This window comes from Cyprinus carpio, chromosome A16 (genome assembly GCF_018340385.1).
Source record: "Cyprinus carpio isolate SPL01 chromosome A16, ASM1834038v1, whole genome shotgun sequence".
Taxonomy (NCBI): domain Eukaryota; kingdom Metazoa; phylum Chordata; class Actinopteri; order Cypriniformes; family Cyprinidae; genus Cyprinus; species Cyprinus carpio.
Window position 1 is genome coordinate 17,585,817 of NC_056587.1, and position 26,006 is coordinate 17,611,822.

The 26,006-nt window shown below is 37.0% G+C and overlaps 1 protein-coding gene across 8 annotated transcripts in view; it reads right to left on the reverse strand.

Annotated features, from left to right (window-relative positions):
• The window catches only part of LOC109057919 (chondroitin sulfate proteoglycan 5-like), a 40,254-nt gene extending 16,192 nt beyond the window's left edge, over window positions 1-24,062 (reverse strand). For 4 of the 8 annotated variants that reach the window (XM_042773045.1, XM_042773043.1, XM_042773039.1 and 1 more), the window contains exons 1-2: window positions 10,981-11,486; window positions 3,995-4,928 (exon numbers count right to left, since the gene is read on the reverse strand). In XM_042773045.1, the coding sequence (XP_042628979.1) occupies window positions 3,995-4,928; window positions 10,981-11,077 (1,031 nt within the window). In that variant the 5' untranslated portion in view covers window positions 11,078-11,486. Of the gene's footprint in view, window positions 1-3,994; window positions 4,929-10,980; window positions 11,488-23,860 lie in introns of those variants that run through there. The other 4 variants (XM_042773041.1, XM_042773040.1, XM_042773044.1 and 1 more) reach the window with 3 other exon arrangements.
• Between the last annotated feature and the right edge of the window lie 1,944 nt (window positions 24,063-26,006).

Sequence of the window (26,006 nt, forward strand, 5' to 3'; positions counted from 1 at the left end):
TCTTATATTCACCAAAGGTGTATTTAATTGATCACAAATACAATAAAAAATAAATATGGTTAAATATTACAACTGTTTTTGGTTTAGTTCTGTTATATACATATTTAAAACTTAATGTCAATTAATTTTATTATTGTAAATAAATTATGTGATATCAAAGCTGAATTTTCAGATATATATTTAAAATTTTATGTCAATTAATTGTAATATTGTTATTTATTCCTGTGATATCAGAGCTGAATTTTCAACAGACATTAGGCTTCAGTGACACATGATCCTTCAGAAATCATTCTAATATGCTGATTTGGTGGAAATATTTCTCATTATAATCACACAGTTTTGCTGCTTAATATTTTTGTGGAAACCGTGATGCTTTTTTTTCCAGGATTCTTTGATTAGAACATTTAAAAAAAACAGCATTTATTTGAACAGAAAGGCTTTAAAAATCTTACTGGCCCCAAACATTTGAACGCTTATGTAACTGAGAACTCTATTAGTTGTACTGAGCTATAAAAGGCTAACCTCCAAGCATAAAAATTCCTCTGAGATGTTAAAGTTTCACAGTTAAAAACATGTTTGGTAACTGAAATGAAAGCCCAGCTGTCATATGTCTGCACATACTTACAGAAAGCTCTCGTCAGATCACTAAAAGAGAGGTGCGTGCGCAGGGGAGGGGGAATGACGGAGAGCTGAAAAGATGTCTGAGCCATTAACATTCATCCTCTAATAAGATTGCAGTGGTGAATAAATCAGTGTTCAGACGAGCCTCATATAAACAAAGCCAACATGGCACACAACTGCCCAGAGCTCCACTGACCCACTTTAGCTAGGCCTTTTTTGGGGAGTCAGTAAGGGTAACCGGTCCCAAAGGGGGGGTTACTGGTAGGGCAAGCGTCTGTTTACAATGCAAGTACATGAGCATGGGGAGGAACTCAGAGTGAAGCTCAGAGAAATCACATTTGAAGCCATTTAGCAGTTGCTTTAATTCAGAGTGAATAAAGATGTAATCAATTACTCTGGTAATTATGATGACTAGGTGAGAGGAGTATCTGGGAGTAAGTTTTCAGCAAGATCATTAACTATGAGCACAGACTGCTCATATCATGTTACAACGGTATGATTTTAGGGGGGAAAGGGAGAGAAAAAAGATTTTTAATCTAGCACACCTGGCAGACAATTGATTCCCCTAAACAGAAATGGGATTAAATGTAGAGCAAATGGAAATCTATGTTTCCTGATCTTTAGAAATAGATCCCAACAATGCCTCAAACTGTGTTCAATCATCAATCAAAAACCAGAGGTTTCAGTATGTACAATCTTAAAAATATAGGTTCTTTATTGGCATCTATGGTTCCATGAAGAATCTTTAACATTCATAGAAACTTTACATTCCACAAAAGGTTCCTTATAGTAGAAAACATTGTTATTAAAATGTTCTTCTTACAAAAAAAAAAAAAAAAAAAAAAAAAAAAAAAAATAAAAGGTTTCGTTCACTAAAAGGATCTTTGGGGAACCAAAAATGGTTCTTCTTTGAAAAAAAAAAAGGACCTTTTATTTTTAAGAGTGTACTTAAATGTTTATCAAATTCTCACAAAATCAAATTATCTATTCTATCCAGATTTATTTTATAGATGTATTTACTCATGGATATAGCTCTATACTTATTGCATACTGCATGTAAGCCATCTTAAATCTAAAAGGAGAAACATCTGAGACAAAATCCTTATGTGAAGCATAACTCTCATGAGCTATGAAAGATCAACCTCTGAGCAATAAAATGTTCCTCTAGGAATGAAATACATCAATACCAGTACATTTGAGGTTTACTCTAACTTCTAAACATGACCTCTGAGCTGATGTAAAGGTTGGGGTTGCAGTCAGGGTCATCAAATCCAAGAAGAGGGAAGGGCGAGAGATTTATCACCATAAATAAGTTGTTAATGGTCACTGGCCAGCAAGGGGATGGTCTCAGATTTTAATCACGGCATGAATTACGACCTCTGGATGACAGGAAGACATTGTGGAGAGAGAATTGCACTCAGTTTTACATTTCTGCAGTATTGAAAGCAACTGAAACCGTGAGACTTTAATTTACCCTAGGAATACCCCACTAAAACCCCAAAAATATCATCAGTATGTGACTTTTATATGAAAAATCTGGTAGTTGCTTTTCAGGAAGCAGTGAGCTTAGCTCTCAAGCATCCTCCCCCCTGTTTTGACCTAATCTACCCTTGAACAAGCTGAATTTCATATCTCTTCATACTTATTTTCAGCTTAAACATAATCCTCATGATGACCTCTTTATAGCAGCAGTCACAGGCCCTGCGTTTGTTTCATGGTAAATGCATTTGTTTAATTATTGCCACTTTTTTTTAAATTGGACTTCTTAATAATATTTTTTCTAGCAAAAGAGAGAGTTGTAGGCATAATGCAAGACACAGGAAAACAAAGCAGGTTTTATAACATACATTTGTGTGACTAGACTGGTGTAAATGTGGGTCACGTGTTAGGGCAAAAACAGTTCAGTTCAGCTCAAAATAATCTGGCAGCGAGAGGGAAGTTTCCTAATAAACTTTCCTCATAAAGAATCTGGGAAAACATGTGGTACTTTCTGCTCCACAGCACTCGGCCTGTCCTTGTGTGATTCCTTAGTTTCCCTCATGACCAGATGTGCCATGAGGAGGGCTGATCTTCTCGAGAGGTTCCCTCTGTTTTATTCCAATTTAGAACTACATTTCTACATTTCCCAAAGAAAAGGCCAGTGGTGTTTGCTTATGTAAAACCTGCCATCATCATACTAGGATGTCAGAATTCAGATTGGCTCCCATTTAATTAATGTGCGTGAATTTGAATGGAATTGGCCACATCCCACAGGGAGTTGAATCGGAATGGAATTCTCAATTCAATTCTGAATAGCACATAACCCTGGTGCTAAGGTTCTCTGAACATTTGCTATGCAGTCGCTAGGGTGTTTTGGATGATTGCGAAGTGGTCAGAAGAGCCCATCCTCACTCTGGTTGCTAGATATGGCTTGAAAACTTCAATGTAAGTCTATAGGATTTTTCACCCATTTCATCATCCACTAGCCGAAAATCACAATTCTAATCACCTACATAAGTTATAGCACACCTATCCTAAACAAACCAAATGACAAGTATGAGCAGTATTAAAGGTGCGGGATGAAATATTGACAGTTAGTGGTTGAAGTGGGTGCTGCACTCCAAATTCAAAATAATGGAAAGCGTTGGAAAGAATGGAAAATAGTTATTTCTCCCATGCCCTCCTTAGAATCAATGCTCACATGGGTTGCCAGATTGAGGACACGCAAGAGGAACAAGCACAATTGTCAATGGAAGGCGATGAGCCTTACACTCTAAGTTGATGAGGTGATTTATCCACGTTTTACTATGCCTCTATTTATAAAGCTTCCTAGGGGGCTTTCACACTAACATTTTTGGTGCATACCTGGGTGATGTCAGTGTTTGGTTAATGTGAATGCTGTTTTCTGAACTTACGCATCTGCGAAACCTGAGTCCACCCAAAAAAGGGTTGTCTGGGGTACGGTTCATGCAAACTCCGGTACGGTTTGCCTCTGATGTGAACGTAATCTTTAGATGGATGCTGAGGCTTTTTAGGTTGGGTAGAATCAGTGATCTCTGAGCCAGTTCGTTTTCAGGCTTCCATGGATGCAATATGCTGTGTTGTTCAAAAACTGGCAACCCGGGGTGTTGAAATATTATTGAGTAAATTGGCAGTGGGCGGAATGATGCAGACCAAAACAAAAACAGACATTCCGACACGGAAAGCACATTTCAAAATAGAATAACTGGCTGCAGCAATGTTTTTTGGAGAAACAAGTATGTGAACTTACCATGTTTCCTAAATATTTACAAACATATTATGGTATTTTTATGTTTTAGTACAGTCAAAAAATACAGCACCTTTTATAGTAAATTTTGCCATAGTGCATAACCTGTATCTTCTAAGTGCTTACCTGCAGAACATTTGGGTTCCTTCCATAACGTAGCACTGCCCCCCATTAAAGCAGTAGTTGGGCTGCAGGTCACATGGGGACTTGCAGGAGCCATTGGTGCGGACAAAGCCCTGCCGACACTCTGAGCCGTTAACTGAGTCGACCGCACCGGGGGGAGCACGAGGGCCTTCGCCCACAGTGGCTCCTTTGGGGAGCCTGAAAACGGGGTTGGAGGGCAATCGAGCAGTGAAGATGTCCTCATCATAAGATTCAGTAGTGCTAAAGAAGAAGTCTTCTTCGGTGGTGGGAGACACACTGTCATCGTAGGGTGTCACGTAGTCATAGTTTTCAGGCATGGACCAGGAGGTGGGGTCACGGCCCTGAAGCTCATGCGGGGAAAGAGTCAGTGGGCCAAGGTTCTTGCGGTGGGATCCAGAGTCAAAGAAATCTACGTTGACGTCAGGCGGGGAAGGGTAATGAGTAGGGAATGGGGTTGTGGGAGATGTCTCATGGTCGAGGTCAAACACAGTGGTCTCCATGTCTTCTTTAGCATCCTGCCAGGATGGTAGTGTAGGCATTTGCTGCCTCACTTCTTCTTCCTCTTCTTGTTCCTCTTCCCTCTTGAAGGAGGTGACATGCTCCTTCACGAAGGAGGTATTGACAGGCAAGAGTTCGGTTTCAGCAGAGTCGAGGTTGTTATCTAGGCTTGCAAAAGTAGTTGTGCCTCCCTCACTGGAAGTTGGAGTTCCAGGAGTTGGCGAGAAGGCCTCTTCCAGCATACCACTGCCTGCTTCTTCATCTCTAAACTTTTGTCTGGTGCGAGTCAGGTCTAAGGAGCTGGACAAGTTGTTGAAATGTGACACCTCCTCTATCTTCTCCTCCTTATCCCCGGTAGATAAGGAGGTCACATTAACAGCACTATCAACCTCAGTTTCATTTCCCACCACAGAGTTACCTGTTGAAAGGAGCAGATTACAGTTAGGAGAACTCAACAAATCAATGAAAGCCCTTGCATTAATTCAAAAAGCCACTGGTATTTAACTCTTTGCTATTTCCTTTTCAGTGGTAGGTTTCATAATATCTTTAAAAAGCTTCTTTAGCAAGCCTTGAGATTAGGTGCAATTATTTTACTAATGTACATGTTTCTCAAAGACAGGATTAGCGATTAGGGGTTATGACTAGATTCATAGTGGCTCCTGGCGGATATATTCAGCCCAGCCCATACATTCTTTTGTCATCTTTTCAGGTCTAATCCAACAACATTGTAATTTCATTAAAATAAATATAGTGTTCATTATTTTGCAGCCATTATGTGAACAGGATATTCAATGAGGAAATTTGTATCCATCAAATTGACTGTGAAAAACACTATATAACATGTGGTTGAAAAATAAATGTTTTTTCTTTCTTTTAAATAATAAAAACAAATGAATCATTCACAACAGGTTAAAAATACTACTAAAAGCATGGATACTGCCAATGAAGTAATGGTCAGCTAAAAAGATGGTCATCTCTTTCCAAACTTTTTTTCTCAATGACTAACAGTCCCATAGACCTCAATATAGCTTCAAGTGCGATTCATTATCATTACATTCTTTTATATGGATTCAGAACTTGACATTTAGCCACTGGGAAATATTGCTATGAACAGAGATTCTGTAGTTGTGGACTTAAAGCTCAAAAATATGTTGCGGCTTTCACTACACAGGAAATTGTGTGCATTTCCGGAATGGCAATAGTGCATTTTGTATTTGGGCTCATGCATCTAACAGTGTGTTTTAAAACACAGTGGATCTGTGATCCTGCTGTTCTATTGTAGAGTAAAAGTCAAAGCAAACTTACATGGCACTCTATCTTTCTTGAAGACTCTTGTTTCCAAAGATGGCTGATTTGCATGGATTCTCCTTTGCCATTATCTGACTGCTCTAGCAATGAAAAGTTTATTTACATCTGTAAGGCCAGGACATTTTTGTTCCAAGACCATCTGTGTTTTTCACTTAAATCCAGTGACTAATAAAGAAATTAACTGAGTATAGTGGGAGATATAACGTGTGACAGTAGAGACTAAGGTCTTCGGCATGGAGAGGCTCCTCAGAAATTTTTTTTCCCAAAAATGGCCAGATGTGCATGGTCTGGATTTTATTAGTGAGCGTGAATCACTATGAAAGATAATAAGATGAATTTGATACAGCTCCTTTGTGGTAACATTAGTCTCTGCATTCATGCAAGATTAACATGCCTTTCAAACAGATGTCAAATCGATATTAAGGCATAAACACCAAACACAAAACAACAAAGAGGAAACCAATTCAAGCTTTGTACGTTTAAAACAGAATAGCAAGCACGTTAAATTTAATATTTATAAACCTTGTTGTAATTGTAAAAAAAATAGTAATTGCCAAATATTTTTTCAGTTTAAAAGAAGTTTTCTACTTTATTATATTTTAAAATGTAATTTACTACTGGGATGGCAAAGCTGAATTTTCAGCTGCCATAACTCTAGTCTTCAGTGTCACATGATCCTTCAGAAATCTGATTTGAAAATGAATTTGAAAAACTAAAGGTACAATTATGAAAACACTATGTAGACAAATATCTTTAGCTTAAGTGCACAGCATAAAAAATGAATCCTATGTTTATTTTAATACAAAATATAATGACTTATACAGGAAGACATGACCAATCTAAATAGAATCAGATGTGTAATTAAAATTCATGATCTCTACTGTACGTTAAAAGAAAGTGTTTTGCACCATTAACACAGCCAATGTAAAGTAATAAAGCTCTCATTTGAATAGCAAAATCATATTTGCAGTTTAGTGTATCTGCTTAATTGTATAATGGTGTTTTAGTGTGACTCATGGTATAGAGCAGCCAGTGATTCAGTTTGGGATAAAAGAAAAAAAAAAAAAAACTGTGGTGTGGAAGATCTGAATTCGATAAGCGAGGACAGTTAATGCACAGCATCCTTCAATCATTTGCAAATGTGTGTCATGGATACTTTACGTTAATCTAATCAGGAACAGGATTTTCACATATGCTTTTAGGTATCTCTTTTTCATCTAACAGAATATGTCGTGGCGGTAAAACAGGTAAGAATATTTGATTTTTAGAAGTAAGAACATTTGACACCAGCTGGAATGCTGGTTTTGCTGATTTTGTGGGTTAAATAGCCAGATCTGGGTCAGATCTGGGTCAGCCACTGCATTATCAAAGATCTCCTGCCATACTATTTAATACTTCTCCCAGATGGGATGCAGTACTGAAGAGAGGAAACAGGGGCCCCAGGCAAAGCAGACACAAAAACGCCCTTGTGTTTCCCCTTTTCTCTCAGATGCCAAATTTTGTTACATAATACTCAGTTACCCCTTTTCTCTCAGGGACCCCAATGCAGCCCAGAGGGGAGGAGGTAATTTGGGGTTTGTCACTTGTTTGGTGGCCAGGCTGGGAGGAATGATGGCCATGGCATCTTAGTTGCATGACTTTGGGGAGACGCCAAGCTCGTTGTTTGTGCAGCTCTGTAGACACTGAAGGGAGGACAGTGAAGAGCACTGACAGCTTGTCTGTACCTCAGATGGTCTTCTATCATAATCATATCTTATAATGATGACGACATCGTCGTGACATGACATACAGCCAAGTATGGTGACCCATACTCAGAATTCGAGCTCTGCATTTAACCCATCCAAAGTGCACACACACAGCAGTGAACACACACACCCGGAGCAGTGGGCAGCCATTTATGCTGAGCCACCCGGGGAGCAGTTGGGGGTTCAGTGCCTTGCTCAAGGGCACCTCAGTCATGGTATTGCCGGCCCGAGACTCAAACCCACAACCTTAGGGTTAGGAGTCAAACTCTCTAACCATTAGGCCACTTCACTTTATAACAGATCTGTAGTTTCTTTAAAGTCATATATATATATATATATATTTTTTTTTTTTCGGAATAAAATGGAATATTAACAATAAAAATTTGAAAATTTATGAAGTGCCTTAATCACTGCATCCCTCCAGAACTTTGCAATGACAAAAAAAGAATATATGCAAAAAATAAAAATGGATAGGGAGCAAACTGATGCAATGGAGTGGAAAACGTACAGGAAAAAAAGCAACTCATCAGTGTTGTCAACACAAAAATGGCTCTATTCAATAGGCTTTTAAGAAATTCCATAGTTTGTAAAAACACAGGATTCCATCCCTTCATGGAATATTTTACCATGACTAATTATGCAGAGGTATTAAATCTCAGATCTTTTGACCTTAAGACATAATCAGACAGCTGCCACTGGACGTCTCTCCACCTCCCGTTGCATGAATCTTTTCATTTCTACACTCAACAGGTGGTTGGATGGAGGAGGGATGTGTTGCCATGGGAACCAGCTTGCCCTCACTGTGCAGAGTGAATGCAGCGATGGAGCTCGAATGCGCTGTGTAAAAAAACCATCATCAAATGTATAAGTCCACATCATATAGATGCAAGTAAAAAAAACACCTAGAAAATATAAACGTGCTAAGCCTTCGACAAAAAAGGGGGTTAAAAAATAGACACAGCTGCTTAATTTTCTAGCATCAACAACCACTGATTTTTATTTTATATCCTGTCATTTTTCTACACTACACGTTAGATACATTAGGGGTGGGGTGATCAGTTTCTGATGAAACAAAATGGCAGCAGCCCACATCAACACAACACATCTTTATAATTCACTCCCTTTACGCATTTAATTCATTAATTAAAAGGCAATGAAGACCCAGTAAACTCCTGCCTTCAAAATTTAGTTAAAACAAATGAATCCTATCACAAATAATGGCAATAATGCCATTTGTCCTCCCATTGTTCTTACTCTGAAAACAGACTGCAGTGACTTTCTTTGGCAGCAAAAGATTGTGAATGAATGCAAATCTGATTAAGCTCACCTAAAACCATCCAAAACATGCAACTTGTTGTTTTCAACTAGTTTACAACAGATCCAGCTGAAAAGACATGGCCCCTTTGCCTAAAAATGTATCCACACAACAACCAATTATTTTTTTTTTCTTACTATTTGTCACAACAAGACTTAATACTAAACTGCAACCTGTAATTTAAGAAGATATATAAATGACATCATACTCCTGGAACAAAGAACAGGGAGGTTTAATTGCTGGTACTCAGGACTGCATTGAAATTTTAACTAAAACTGCACATCTTGCTCATTTGGGAATAATAGCCTAGATTCAGAATGGTGGATTTCATTTAAAGGGACGGATAAATATCTTTCTCTAAATCTCAAGGGAATTGGGAATCCAGTGTTCAATGCTTTGGATTGATGCACAGTAACAGGTGGCACATACATATTGATAAATCTATTATTAATCATGCATGGGTCATTGAATTTTTTTAATTTATTAAAATCATATAAAAATCAAAACAGATTTCCATTTGTTGACATCAGAGCAGTTATTTTACGTAATAAAAGAACATGATACATACATGATACAGTCTAAGCATTATGATTCGATCGGAAAGATGTGGCAGGCAACACCTTTTTTTCTCTACCAGCAGCAGAATCTCTCTGCACAGAAAATGGCAAGTGTGTCCACTGGACTCTTGAGACAATAAAAAGGTGATTCAGGAAATACAGATCAGAGCATTGAAAGTGAATACATTATCAAATCAGTTACTGGGACAAATCTAATTTTCCTGCAGGTTATACCATGCCAGTAATGACCTAATGGATCGGAAAAGGCTGTCTATGATGGCCAGTGCCACACTTCATCTACTCAAATTACCATTTAGTCATCAAATTAATATATATATATATATATTATATGGCACAAATATAATAATCAGGATGAACAAAACAAGTGCGAGAAAACGAATATATAAAGAATTAAATAAATACATTTACATGGAAGGGAGGAAGTGAACTGGTCTAAAATCAAAAGCAGGTTCATCCATAAAGCTAACAAAGGGCACGGCCACCGGTGACATCATTTATACCTGAATGAGACTAAGACCACACTGGCTGCCATCACAGCAGCTTTAACAAAGGTGTATAGCTGATGTAGTGCAGCTTTGGGAATCAAGTAAAATATGTCATAACAAACACCAGCTGTCATCCATTTTCATATTCCTATTAGCAGATTAAAAAAGACAGCATATTTTCCCAATCCTGTTGCTGGGCGAAACTGAGAATCCAACTAGGTGGACAATGGACCTTCTAACCACCAATGTACAGTAGAATTATACAACAGATTTTAAATGATTTCTTGCTTATTTATATAACGACAGCGCGCGTCAATGAGATCATCTCTAATGCTCAGTGATCTATCGGAATTTTAAACACACCAGCGGTCAAGGAAACCGTTGCTCCCATTGGGTTGGTCCTCCATCCTTTGGCACTTTTAGAAGAAGGAGAACGACAAGATCTCTGGAATAACCCAAGTGGCAAACCGTGACAACTATAAAAGGCATTCTTGTTCCGTGCGTAAAATCAAACTACACACATAAACAGTGTGATTTGCAGTGCGTGAATGTCCAAGCATAAATTATTTCGTGCTTTAATCCTGCCTTTGTGAGCCTCCATCATTGCCATAGTGACAACAGCTGCTCTGTAGAGTAATCACAGCGCAGTAACTCTACACTACTACTACTACTACGGCATAAAACAGCCATATGGAATGAGGAATTTGCACATTATTTAAGGTCATAAATATCAAAAATGGTTGCAAATTGCTTGCAGATGTTTTCTGTGGTGTGTCTTCCTTTTACTTAATGATGTGCATTTTGGACGAAGCCCCAAATTTCCCAGTTCGACATTTAACCTACATTTCTACGGCGCTGGTCCAGGCACATCAGCAGCAGCCGGCGCGCAGTCATGACTTACGCACAGCAAAACCCAGCAGCGGCTGCACTACTGACCGACATTCTCATTTTGTGATGCTGTTCTGTCATGCCTCCTCGTGTTTGAAGGCTACTGAGTCTTAACTATCAGCTGATTTAATATGCATGTGAAAAATCTTACCATGTGCAAACAGCGGTGTCAAGAAGACAAGCAGAAGCACAGAGAGCATCGGCACGCTCCAGCATCTCAGACACGACCTCATCTCTTTTCGGTTCATACTTGCGTGTAACTAAGAAATCTAGCAGAAGAAAAATTCTATAACCCTTTGGAAACAAAAAGTGTTCAAGTAGGGAAGTAAATCCTAGATGTGTTTTGTCCGATCTGTTATATCGTATCTCCTTTGCGCGTCTCCATGTCCACTTCTTTTGTGAGGTGTCTTCACTGGTCGTATTTGTTTACTTCTATTTTTTTCAATGTGATGGAATTTGTTCCTTTATGGTCCCATTGCCACAGACAAAATGCAAGTCGGTGGTCTTGCTAAGAAGCGGGAGGACGGGAGGACGGCGCTGCGCGGACACGGCCGAATCAACCGGGTTCTGAAACCAAACCGACGCGCGTCCACTTGGACAGAAGCGATTCTAAGCGTTCTCACAGTATGAGGGAAAATGATTTCGGCTCCCACTGTCTCCCCACCCCCTCTTCTCCCCAACCCCTCCCCAATTTCTTACTCCTTTCAATAATGTTCAACTACTGACAGACACAAACACAGCCCTCCATTGTACAAGCGCGATTTAGCTTTGCTCATCCAATGGGTTTTAACTTGGATAGTTGGAAACGATGTGGATTTTGCTGCTTGTCTTTCATATCCCAGGCTTATTCAAAGCTTTGTCTTTTATATTAATATATTAGCATACAGTTTAAATATTGTATATTATGTTATTATTATTTGTTTAATTTATACAATTAGCCAAAATATACAATTATATATCCATATTTTAATTATTATTTAACTGTTTGAATATTAAAGACCACTTAAAAAATAGTTGGAAATTAAGTGTATTTTGCTGCTAGTCTTTCATATTCAAATAGCATATATGTTGAATATGAAAGAATATAACTATATTTTGTATTTTTTTATTACATAACAATATTAATAAATGGTAGTAGTATTGAATATGAAAGAAGAAAATAAAAATACATATATTATTATTAATGACATTCTAATATCTGTAGCAGTACTTTTTATTTTAAGCAAATGATAGATAGATAGATAGATAGATAGATAGATAGATAGATAGATAGATAGATAGATAGATAGATAGATGCAGGAACATGCAGATTTCAATAATGAATGTAATCCATTTAAAAGTAGATAAAAGGCCAGAGGAGATGCATGTGTTATCTAGGGCTGATATGGTCCAGATTGTTTATGGGTTGATGGTTTAAGGCGAGGAGAATGGGACAATAAAGCAGAAGAGGGGCAGGAGGCATGAGATACACTCCTCTGGCTGTGGTGATGAATGCATGAGGGCTGGAGGTGTCGGTGGGGGTCAGCAGCATTCTTCCACATAGCACCATTGAGAAAAACAAGAGACCAGCAAGTCAGTTTACCAGTGCCTTGGGTTTGAGGTTTATGTGTGTGTGTGTGTGTGTTAATAGAGCTCATTTTGCCCAAGGTTGAAATTTCTCTCTTCTGTTTGGAAAAATAACTAATGCTATCAGCAAAAAAGGAAGAAGAACACAAAACACATTGTATCATCAAGAAGTGATAGATCACCTGACTGTCCTTCAGTAACATAATGGAACAAATGAACCATAATGCCATCACTTTACACTGAAAGTTTCATCCAAACCTATTCAGCTATCACAAGTTTGAAAAAGCTGGAGTTGTTCAATATGTCTATGGGGAAAAAAGCTCCTCTGTTTGTTTCTGCTTACTGTACAGTGTAAAATTGTTCTGTCGTTTTCTTTAAAATTGACATAAACGCAATTCATTTCAGCATGCAACAATGCCAGATCACATTTTTTGGTCAGTTACGTCACTCTTCTCAAGAAAAGCACTTTTAAATCTACAGAAAGTTTCACCGGGTGGCTTTTCTTTTTTCTTTTTGCACTTGCTGAATCTACAGGGGTCATATACTGTATTACTGCATTAATATTTCAAACAGGATATATGATTTTCCTCTGGTCACTGAACAGTTAGGACGGCATTACTGTATTGAGTTTTTGCAATAGTAATATAGAGACAGCAACAAAAAAACATAAATATATCTAAAATAAATGCAAATACACAAAACACTCTGCATTATATGATTTGATAAATTATTCTTAACACAATCTTAACTGATAATGGTCCATAAAAAAAGTCTCAAATAACTGATATTCTCCCACTATGGACTCATTAACCCTGTCCTTACACCTCCTTCTCCCCCTACTGGTTCCCACACCGCTCTCCGAGTGCAAGATTTGGTGTACTGCAGCCTCCAACCAGCACTCTGACAATAATACATATATAAAAGCGTATACATTTCCCTTATAGGTGCTGGGAAAGACACAGTCAAAGGTTTTGATGCACTTAACTGAATTTATGCTTAGATCTTAAAATCCTTTTGATCTAAAAGGCTTATGCTTACAGTGAAAAAAGAGGAAAATTCTTCATCATCATTTCAACATTTGCTCAACTCTCATATCATTCCAAATATGACTTTCTTCTGTGGAAGAAAAAAGGAGAAATTCTGATGAATCTGGTTACACCTGTAGTAGATATTGACTCACTTTTGAACTTTAATAAACAACATAAGTATTTTTTTCTCTGTTGTAAATAGCACTACACTTCTGAAGTAAAATACATAAATAAATACATTTTAGATTATATAAACACATATACATACATTCACACAGATAAGATTCTAGAATGTTTAGATTTTAAATGTAATACATTTTATATTTATTATAAGAATACAAAAATGATATATAACAGTAAAAATATACAGCTATGTAGGAGTTTTAATTGTTTTTGAAAGAAGTCTCAGTAACACTTCTCACAGTAACAGTTCTCACTATTAACTAGTTGATATTAGCATGTCTATTATTAACATATTGGCTGTTTATTAGTGTTTACAAAGCACATATTCCTTACTAACTATTAATAAGCAGCAAATTAGGAGTTTGAGGCAAAATTCATAGTTAATGGGCTGTTTATAGCGAGAACTGGACCTTAAAATAAAGTGTGACTGAAGTCTCTTGTACTCATCAAGGCTGCATTTATTTGATCAAAAATACAAATATTATTACAATTTAAAACTGTGTATTTCAATATATTTTAAAATATAATTTATTCCTGTGTTGGCATCCCATGATCCTTCAGAAATTAATATTTTAATAATAATCAATTTTAAATTAAATTTTTTGTGGAAACATGGATACATTTTTCAGGATTCATTGATAATTCTAAAGTTCAAAAGAAAAGCATTTATTTAAAGCAGGGATCTTCTGTAACATTATAAATGTCTTTCCTCTTTCTTTTGATCAGTTGAAAACATTTTTAAAAGTATTATTTTCATCCCAGAAAAACAAACAAACAAACAAAAAAAATACATAAAACAGCATCTGTTTCCCTGCTGAATATACACAGTTGATCAGGATGCTGAATAGGTTTCTTTTATTGGACTCATAAGAAATAACTATTATTAATTATAGGTTTAAAAATAGAGTCACAGAGGAATTGCCTATTAAAAATGAACTAGATAAAAAAAATAGTTGAGACAGGCTTGAGAAAGCCTGACCAGAAAGTTTGAAAAAGTTTTAAAAGTTTGACGGTCTGAAATAGTCTGAAGTTTAAAGTAGTTTTATAGCTTAAAGATTGAAATATTAGAATGGAAATTTAAATGAGTTCATATGGCTTAGAAATATTGCTGAGGTATTCTGGATGGTTGCTAGGGTGTTGCTATGCAGTTGCTATGGTACACTGGGTGGCTGCTAGGTTAGTTTGGATGGTTGCTAGGGTGTTGCTATGCAGCTGCTATGGTACTCTGGATGGCTGCTAGGTTAGTTTGGATAGTTGCTAGAGTGTTGCTATTAAGATATATATTAGAAAGGCAGACAGACAGATTTCATCCCAGAAAAAAAATGCATAAAACAGCATCTTTTCCTGCTGAATATACCCAGTTGAATAAATGAATAAATGAGTAAATGCTGAATAGGTTTCTATTATTGGACTCATGAGAAATTACTATTATTAATAAGGTTAGGTTTAAAAATAAAGTCACAGAGGGACTGCCTATTAAAAATGAATAAAAGTGATTATAAATCTGCATGAAAGGTTAAGGGCAGTGCACTGATGAAGCTGAACACAGGTGAGATGTTTCTATTAAACCTTATTCAGTTCTAAAAAATGCTTTTTTTTTTTTTGGAAAAATGGTAGGACTGTGTTCAGTTTTAATGTATAGGTGAAGATGTTTAGTTAAGGATGACATTCTGAAAGCCTCCAACAGCCTGTTTGTAATTGATGATCCATTATTGATTGGGCGAAGTGTAAAAGCAGCAAAGAACAAGGCCCCTTGATGAGCACCGCTGGCACTACACCTTCTTCTTTCAAAGCTAAAACACCCCACTGGGGAAACACACAAACACACAACATGAAACAAACATATCAGGTGGTTCACTTTGTCCTTGGACTTGTTGAAAGCTCTAACTAGTACACAAACAAGCAGATGTCCTAAAAAACAGTAATCAGGTTTTTTAACTATGCTTAACCTGTAAAGCATTTTTAACCCCAGGTTGAAGCCACCTTTAACCCTGAGTTATGAAGCCCTGCTGTTATTGTGATACCAAAGGTATACTTTGAAACAATGTGGTGCTATGTGTATAAACCTACAAAAATAATAACAACACAATAACGACTTGGGCAAACAATGAAAAATATTTAGGTTAAATATCTATCATAATCCTATCATCTCTTCAGCTTGATAGTGCTGTTTTAATAGTTGTAGCTCCAATTGGAACAAGACATGGAAAATATTTAATCATAAAAAGAACAGAAACAGTTCCCCCAAGTACAATAATGTGCCCAGAACGGAGGGATCAAAAATAGAGTTCACTTTAAAAAAATATTTCATATTCAAAAACAAACGAATGCTTTAAAGAAAGTTCCCCGCTAGAAAACATTATTACTTCTCTGCTGGAAATAATCTTTTCAAGCTTCCTAAAAAAAAAAGTTTACAATGACAATTAATTAATCAATCAACCAATCAATAAATAACTTCAACTCTGTGTAGGTGTCGCCAATCACAAAACCTTAGCAAATGCATAACACTCTGGTTACCTAGCAATGCCCTAGGAACCACCCATATATTCATAACGACCGCAACGTAGCAAAAAACAAAAACAAAACAAAAAAAACATCAACAACCCCATAACAAACCCCTTGGTAACCACCTGACAATGCCCTAGCAATGTAATAACCATTACACCTAAGAGCACCTAAACATTCACATAGCAACACTCCGTTACCTACTCAGCTGTGCCCAGCAACAACAGAGCAATGCCCTAAAAGCCACATAGAACACCTTAGCAATGCAACACTCTAGTAAAAAAGTGAAAGTGATAATCCTATCATCTCTTCAGCTTGATAGTGTTGGTAACCATACTCAGAATTCGAGCTCTGCATTTAACCCATCCAAAGTGCACACACACAGCAGTGAACACACACACACCGTGAACACACACCCGGAGCAGTGGGCAACCATTTATGCTGCGGCGCCCGGGGAGCAGCTGGGGGTTCGGTGCCTTGCTCAAGGGCACCTCAGTCGTGGTATTGCTGGCCCGAGACTCAAACCCACAACCTTAGGGTTAGGAGTCAAACTCTCTAACCACTATGTCACGACCATACCCAAACTTCTGCAACACTCTGGTTAATTAGTTAAAAAACACCTAGATATGCTTAGCAACCACATAATAACAAGATAAACAAAACACATAGTATCCAGATGTGCCCAGCAACCGCATAGCAACTAGGGGTGAGCGCTATACCGGTATGAAAGTGACTAACGTTACGGTATTATGTTGTTCCACGATATGGATTTTATCTTATCATGTGGCCACTTGCCTGATACATAAATAATTGAACGCAAAATATTAAAATTTAAAAATATTAATTTGACATTTTAATTACCTCTACATGACTTCGCAGTACCCGCTTGAGCGCTCCGTTATCAGTTGTAGAAGTTGTGGTTGTATCAATAACAGACCACTAGATTGATGAATCAGAGTTATATTGAGTTAAATAACTCTGACACAAAGGACCATTTCAAATATTCATATGAGAATCGTAAAAAAAAAATAGTTTGCTCAAAAATATCAAGCAGCACAACATTTACAACATTGATAATCAGAAATGGTTACTGAACAGCAAATCATATTTGAATGATTTCTGATAGATCATGTGACACTGAAGACTACAGTTATGATGCTGAAAATTCAACTTTGATCACAGGAATACAGTAGCCTATGTGTTAAAAGATTCAAATAGATAATTTAAATGGACAATATTTCACAATATTCCAGTGCTTACTGTATTTTTAATAAGTAAATGTAGCCTTGGTGAGCATATAATCAACAATTCCCTGACAACTGCACAATTGCCAAAAAACAAATGGCACAATAAAAAAACACTTTTTATGTCTATGTCCAATCCCTTACTTTTTCTAGTTATATAAGGTTAAAATATTTTGCCTGTAATCTTTTTTCTTATATCGCAATATAATATCAATATCGCCTGGAGAGTGTAAAATATTGTGGTATGAATTTTAGCTCATATCGCCCACCCCTAATAGCAACAACCTAAAAGACAGACATAACACCTTAGCAACCACATAGCAATGTCCAGGCAACTACCCAGAACACCATAGAAACAACAATTGGGTGACAAGTTACCTTTTAGTGCTTAATCCTGTTCTGTACACACACAGTTCAAGCGTTTATCGGACTGACAATTGTATTCTACAACTGAACTGACATCTGAAAAATTCAGGTTTAGTGTTTGCAGAAATTCTATGCAGTGTGTACAGAACCGAATTTAACAACTAGTTGTTAATGACATATTTAAATGAGTATCAGAGTTGTGGTGCAAGAATTCAGAGGGAAGAGGTACATCTTGATTAATTCGGGTTGCCAGATCTTGCTAAAAAAGGGCAAAAAAAAGCAAGCCTATAATAAACTTAAATCCAAATGTGTCAACTTGGAAATAAGACACATACCAAAATATTGTGTCCTGCACCTGTCTATATTTATAAAAATCCTTATAAACAGGATTGCTTTATGAAACAAGCTCAATCAACAAGCCCAAAGACGTATGCTTAATATGAATCACTTATAATAAGTGGACACGGCAACCCTTCAAGAGTGCATTTTGCAAACAGTATTGCCAAGTCTGTGATATTCCCACGGAATTGGGCTACTTTTATACTGCTGCCGTGGGTTCTGTTTTTAGTCTGCGGGTTAAAGCGACAAACCAGGGACCTGTGTGAGGATCCTGTTTGTGAACGAACCTAGCTCTCGGTTCCTAGCTCTATCTGTCAATGGATCACAAGCTTTCTGATGGACAGGCAACAGTTAGAGAGACTGGGGAAATTCATGACAAACATCAGTACCATCAGCACTGGTGCCCCCCAGGGATGTGTGCTCTCCCCACTGCTCTTTTCAGCTCAGCTCAAAATCAGATATCAGAAGAAGAAAAGGGCTCAGAAAATCACTCTGGATCCCTCACATCCAAGCCATCAACTTTTTGTACAGAGCACCGGACACCAGGACAGCCAGGCACAAGAAAAGTTTCCAAGCAAATCTACCTCATGAACAGTTGAATGTTCTCCCCTACTGTTCAATAAAAAGATGCGCAATACCGCTTTTATTTATTTAATACTACCCTACATCTTATTCCATTCCTCATAAATTCTATTCTTTTCCATCTATATACCACAACTGTACATACAAAATTTGTTTACATAAATGTGTGTATATATAATATATATATATATATATATATATATATATATATATATATATATATATATATATATATATATATATATATATATATATATATATATATATATACACACACACATATGTATATACATACACATACATGCATTTTATTCACATATCTTTATTTATTATTATCTGTGTGATGTTGTTGTTGCCTCGTTGTACTGGAAGCTTCTTTCACCAGAACAAATTCCTTGTATGTGCAAACATGCTTGGCAATAAACCACTTTCTGATATGCAGATATATTATAATCCAGTTCCTCTGCCCATGTGTCCAGAGTTAAGCCCCTCCTCCTTTTTCTCATACACTACTTCAGCGATTTCATTTGCCTTTATTCAAGTGCCATTAGCACACTGCTGCTATTCCTGGCTCTGGACAGGCTGGAGTTTGGATCATACAGGCTTATGTGCTGCCAACCAGAGCAGAACTAAACTGTTTGTGCAGCCCCCCTCCTCAGCGTTAGCTGTGGCCCATCCCCCCGTCTGTGGTCCCTCAATGCTCTGTCTCTCTTCGCTCGGCGCCATTGCTGTACAGTGGACATGCTTTGGTTTTTTCACTCATGTTGACTTGTGCGAGTGGTGACATATTATTACCATATTAATAGATTACAGAAATCGATCGCTGGTTCCTTGTATTTATTGTTGCGCATGAATCACAGCAGCGTGGATTAGCATGATGATCAATGATATTTCTTCATTACATTCATGTATCGATATGCCAAGAAGAAAAATGGTAGCTATATTAACATAAGGTGTTCCTGTGGTTCAAAAGTCATGCATAGCATTAGCAACAGCAAGGGCAGAAGTTAAATACCCGTGAAACAATATACATTTTGGGCGAATGAGATTTTTAATTGTTTTTGAAAGAAGTCTCTTATGCTCCTCAAGGCTGCATTTATTGGATTTTGTGAAATAAACAGTTGTGAAATATTGTTACAATTAAAATAACTGTTTTCTACATTTTTAAATGTAATTTATTCATGTGATGCAAAGCTGAATTTTCATCAGCCATTACTCCAGTCTTCAGAGTCACATGATCCTTCAGAAATCATTGTAGAACTAATTTCAAGAAACATTTCTTATTTTCAATCTTGAAAACAGTTGGACTGCTTAATATTTTTTGTTGAATCGGATACATTTTTTAAGCATTCCTTGATGAATAGAAAGTTTAAAAGAACAACATTTATTTGATTTATTTAATTGATGTTGCTTTTGATTCATTTAATATGTCCTTAATAAAAGTATTCGTTTATTAAAAAAAAAAAAAAAAAAAAAATCACATTGACCTCAAACTTTTGATCAATATTTTAAATATAGAAATTCTACATGAAATAAGAATATATATTTTTCCCATTTATATGCATATACGTGTGTGTGTGTGTGTGTTTCTTTTTTCCCCAATTAAATTTAAGCCACAGGAACACTTTAAACCACAGGTAAACCCTATTTGGATATCATTTTGAAATCCAATTAAAATCAGATTTTGGGAAATGCATTTTAATCTAAATGCTTAATTTGGATTAGTGTCTAGCCACTGTATCCAAATGCATTAATTGTAACTCTTTTGTTTCTTATCTTGAACAATAATACATTTGCTATGTATTCAATAGAGAAAAAGTGAATGGTTTTAAATACAGTATATGCATGAACTTTTAAAATGTTATAATGCAACTGAGAGTTGAAGTAGTTGAGTAGTTCAGAATCTCAGTGCAATGTCATAGACATGAAGAGAGGTAACATTTTCCATATTTCCATCCTCTACATCCATACTGACAGCAACTCTCGGTTGTTGTGGAAAAAAGCCTCTTGCCATCATGCTGACACTTTAGTCATTACTATGGCAACCAATGTAGATATATCAGATGTTGACTACACTGAACAAATGTATTCAATTTCATCAACTGCGAAATGACATGCAGACTTTCATATCTGAAAAACAAATCAAAGCTGAACTCAATTGTGAACAAAGAGTATACACAAAAGCGTCAGATAAATGCATAAATTAAATATAAATGACACAAATTGGACATTTTGTGAAGGTATAACACTTCAGTAAAAAAAAAATCCTTCTGGGAATTGTTTAAAGAGAATGAAAGGTGACAGACCAGCAATGACAACATATGGTTCATATGAATCATAACAACCTATCAGAGACCTGACAGATCCAGATGTCAGACTCGACGGCAGTGGGAATGGGCTGATACAGGCAGGCCAAGTGTGCTTTTGCTGTGGCATCAAACCAAATGGATATCAAATAGAAGAGATACAGCGAGAGAAAGAGACGGTTATGATGCTCCTACCGCAGACTTTAGAACAAATAAAGACACAGGAACAGAACAAGGTACACACTGCAAGCTAATCGTGGCACATGGTACACAGACCATTTACTGGATAGACACTTTGCAGAACACTGGAGAGTGGAATCTCAGTATTGGACTGACAGCATATCGCAACAGTGTTAGTTGCACCCCAAAATGAAAATTTTGTCATTAATCACTTACCCCCATGTCGTTCCAAACCCGTAAAAGCTTCGTTCGTCTTTGGAACATGAAACAAAAATAACGACTTTATTCAACATATCAACATATATTCTCTCCATATCATATCACCGTATGCTCTTCTGTATCATCCACGCCACAAGGATGCGCTCTTTTCTTTCAAATCAAAGCTAAATACACGTAGAAACAGCACATCCTTGTGGTATGGATGATACAGAAGAGCATAAACAGCATACGGTGACATGGAGAGACACAGAGGAGACTGTTGACAAAGGAATTGTTGAATAAAGTCATTATTTTTGTTTTCTTCGCTTGCGAAAAGTGTTCCCATCGCTTCATATAACCCAGACTGCACGTCTGATGGCAGATTACGTGGCAGTCTATGGGACAGTCACAGGCCTCCTGGTTTTCATCCAAAATATCTTAAATTGTGTTCCGAAGACGAACAGCGCTTTTATGGGTTTGGAATGACATGGGGGTAAGTGATTAATGACAAAATTACCACTCTGGAGCGAAATACAACTTTAAGCAGTGCTGCTCTGTTATTAGTTGGCAAAATGTTGAGGAATACGGGAAGAGCAAAACGTGGTTAATTGCTGCAAAACGCCAACAGAATATAGACATTAAACCAAAAAATACACAGTTGTCTCTCCATACACAAATACCACAAAACAAATCTTTTCGTCCTGCATGCTGCAGTCCGGTTGCCAGCAGTGGCCAACGCACCTAAATAGATGGCTATATTAACTGTTACCAAGTCACAAAATGAGTGAGAGCACAATGAAGTCCATTGTTATGTAACACACTCATGATTCTAATGAAGGGCTCCGATAACTGGAAACAAAAGGAATGAAGGTAATGAGACAATCAAAGCACAATCGCATGTTTGTCACTTTTTTGTTTGGCTAAAGGGCATTCAGCCTTGCGATAGGAAGGGTATAATAGTCAGAAAATGAGGATGGTCAAATAAGTTCACTTCACATGTTTATTAATGTTTTGGCCTGCTCTGAAAATAGAGTCTAGCTTTCTTTCCTGTGAACTTAAAATGGACTAATGAACATTAAATGTACTTTCATTTTAATCTACTGCCTTCCTGCCGTGTCTTAATTATGCAGAATCTGCTAGAAAATGTTTCTTGCATCGAACGCAACTCGTTTGTTCTCTCCAGTCTGCAGGTTTGCCAATGTTTTTTCTGGGTAAATATGCACTAAAATGTTGTTGTTCACTGTTGCATTTGTGTCTCACATGTAACGCTGCATTCTAAAAACACAGTGTTCAAGTTAAAATGCGTTCAACTTTTTAAAAATGCAACAAAAAATGTTTTCTATAAACCGGCTCTTACATTTACATTTTACATTGATGTATTTGGCAAAGAAACTTGTATTGCATTGATGGAAGACATTTTAATCAGTTTCATCATGTATTCCCTGTGAATAAAGTCCATGACGTTGGCGTTGCAAGCACCGTGTTGTACTGCTCTATCACATTAGTCTCATGTTAACAAGAACATTTAAGTTTTCTAAATGTAAAGTGCATATTTTATAGTTTTTAGTGGTAACTGACAGCATTTCGTAGATGCTGTATTGAACCCAGAAATTTAATTTAAGGATTTAAGAAATGGTTATAAACTAAAAGGCAGCCTTATCTAGATAGAATAAAATTTGACTTTTGGCAGACCCAGAACTAAACTTAATTCCTCAGCTTCAGAAACTGGCTTCAATATTCAGATAACTTAGAGCAGTAATTAATAATACAGTGACAATTATTCCTGTTGTCCTGTTGTCTCAAAGCACATAATCAAGTGTATTTCTTTATATTTGTTTAAGCTCAACAGTGCAATTTCTAGGCAAGTACTTACATGAGATGTTTCACTAGGAAATTGGGAATTGGGAAAATGCAGAGACCAATCTCGTCATGCAAAGAACGGACCAAGAGAAAACAGTGACATGGGGTAGGCAATGGAGAACTTGGAATGGCTTTCCTTTCTCTTTACCCAATGCCTCCACATCAGTAAACCGCTGGCCTACTTTCACAGCTTCCATTCTTAATGAGTTCCTCCAACACCAGCACCGGAGCTCACCAGTCAACAACCTGTCACATCCACAAGAAACCCATGTAAAAGGAACACAGAGTAATTGTAATAAATATTGAAAGAGTACTGGTTTTGTGGCCTTCAGACATGGCAGCAGCTGGTTCCTGGCTCTGGGTTCCTACAAAATTTATGTGGGTGACTCTTGGAGACACCTTCAGAAAACAATGTGTATCTGGATCAGAACACAGTGTATTTTATTAAGGAATAAGTCTGACCTTTATTGCTCCAGACATGTGGAGTAATTAAAGTCAGTCAATCACTTTGTTTTCCTTATATTTCTACATGCAAGAGTCTTGAGAAATACCCAAAAACAGATTTATACTAACATGCAACTGATAGCAACTGGGTTATTGAAGACGATGAGGTCATAAGAAACATGGTAAATTAACTAAAGGCCGCACTAAAAGAAGAAAGGCATCACACTTACCTTTACACATAAACACTTTGGCATGGGCTCAATCTCCCTCTAGGAAGCGTGGCACTGGATCTAATATCCTGTCTGCAGGCAGGCTGGAGGACACACCTGTGCTTCTCACGGGTCCAGCACACAACTTCAGGGCAAAGAAACCTCTCCAGGAAAACATTACAAAGTCCTAGAATCTTCTTTAGCTCTGAGAGAGTCATATTCCTGCTCTCACACATCAGAAATGAAAAAAATCTTCTTTTTTTTTTGGGAGGAGCGTGACGTGTTCGGCTGTTCGCAGAGCATGACTCAGTTATTTGGGAAACTAAATTATACTGAGTCATAAACTAAAACAGACCATCAGAAGCTTATCAGTATCTGGTGTTTTAAACCAATGGATTTTATTTTATTTATCATTATTATTTATTATTTTTTTTATTTTTTTTGCAAAACTATAAGAGAAACACTTTAAGCTATCTAAAGCTAACTAACTTCTGGAAGATCTATGGTTATAATTACTGGCCGTGTGATTCAAGCAACTAAGATGGAATGGCTTTGGAAGGAAAAAAGGACAGAATTCATTTGTTTGGTGCATGAGAATTATCTATTGCAAAAAAAGGTGGTAATAGAGTGTTGCAGGAATAGTCCTAAAAACGCTGATATGGGATGATATTTTTTAACTTGTTACATTGTCCCAAAGTCAATGATTATTATTTATTTTTTAATGGGTTTTTGGTTAAATTCCTGAAAAAAGGTCTGTGGTTCACATATCTTCACATTTTATTCCATGACATAAAATACATCTGTAATTCTCTGAGTTCTCTGTTAAACTACTACTAAACATTATGATGGCTGGTGGTGGAGTGTAATGGTTACTGCTTAGTAAGGATGCTGGTTCAAATCTGCAAAGATTGAACCATAAGACATTACAATTGACCCCTTGAAAATAAAAGTAAACACATTCTCACCTGGTCACATGCACACAATACAGAAGAGATTCCAGAATGCTGCAAAAAGTATCAACAAATTTTGCAGAATTGGAACGTTAATAATTCACATTCTACAAATTATTAATTTTATTAAACCTTCAATCAGTTTTTTTATTCTGATAATACTTTCAGCTTGCAATAAAAGTGTACCTCTCTCAGTTCTGTTTTAATGCATCTAAATACATTCATTTCCAAAATCAGCAAAAAAAAAAGAAAGAAAAAGAAAAAAAAAAAGTCTGCAGATTCCTGTGATGTGGTGTTGAAAATTCAGTTCTAATTTTATGTATACCTCATGCCATTTACTTTACTTAAACATTTATATGAGCTGTCATGATGATGGTAAGTGAAAACCATTATCAGGATTCCGAGTTCTCTGTCTATCTTTGCAGCAAGACATTACATGTGCACAAGTGGGATGCCAAATGCCCATGGCGCAAACACAGAGAGGGCCTAATTGAGAGTTTGTTGACAGGCTGGTGGCACAATCCCAGTTTTGCTTCTTTCAGACTGAAAGTCTAAAGATCTATGCTTGATTCTCTGATTCAGCAAATAAACCCGCTCGAAACCATCCAGAATACAGACTCGAATGAACTCGATGACCCTTAAGCTGCATATTTAAGGTCATGCACAAGGAACTCAACACAACGAATGCTGATTAGGGGAGTAATTAATTTTGCTTTACAAACACAGTCATGGCTCTTTGAGACTGGAGAGGGCGGCTATCGTCTCAGACAGTATTTCTCCCAGTAATGGAGTCTCTTCCGTTAAATTCATAGGAGCTCTTGCTTTAACATTCAATCTTTATAGCACAAAACAGCCCCTCCTCTCCAACTACTCTTCATGCAGAACCATGAGAACTGTTACCATGGAAACGTCCTTTGAGATATAGTGCGGCTGCACAAACATGAAATGCTTAAATGCCTCCGTCAAGCACGTATCGAACTGAAACAACAGTGCTTGGAATACAAGGGAAGTATCCTTTATATTTGATCGAGAACGCACAGGTGCCAAGTGTTTCTGGTAGCCCAAGAGCTCGAGCCATCTGCACATCACACACAGGCTGTCAATGTTTGTTGTTCTAATTCAAAATCTTTACAATTGGGGCTTTTGCAGTTCCACGGGGAGTTACGCAAAGCAATCAATTTTAAATACAGAACACGTTCAAGAACAAACTGAACATT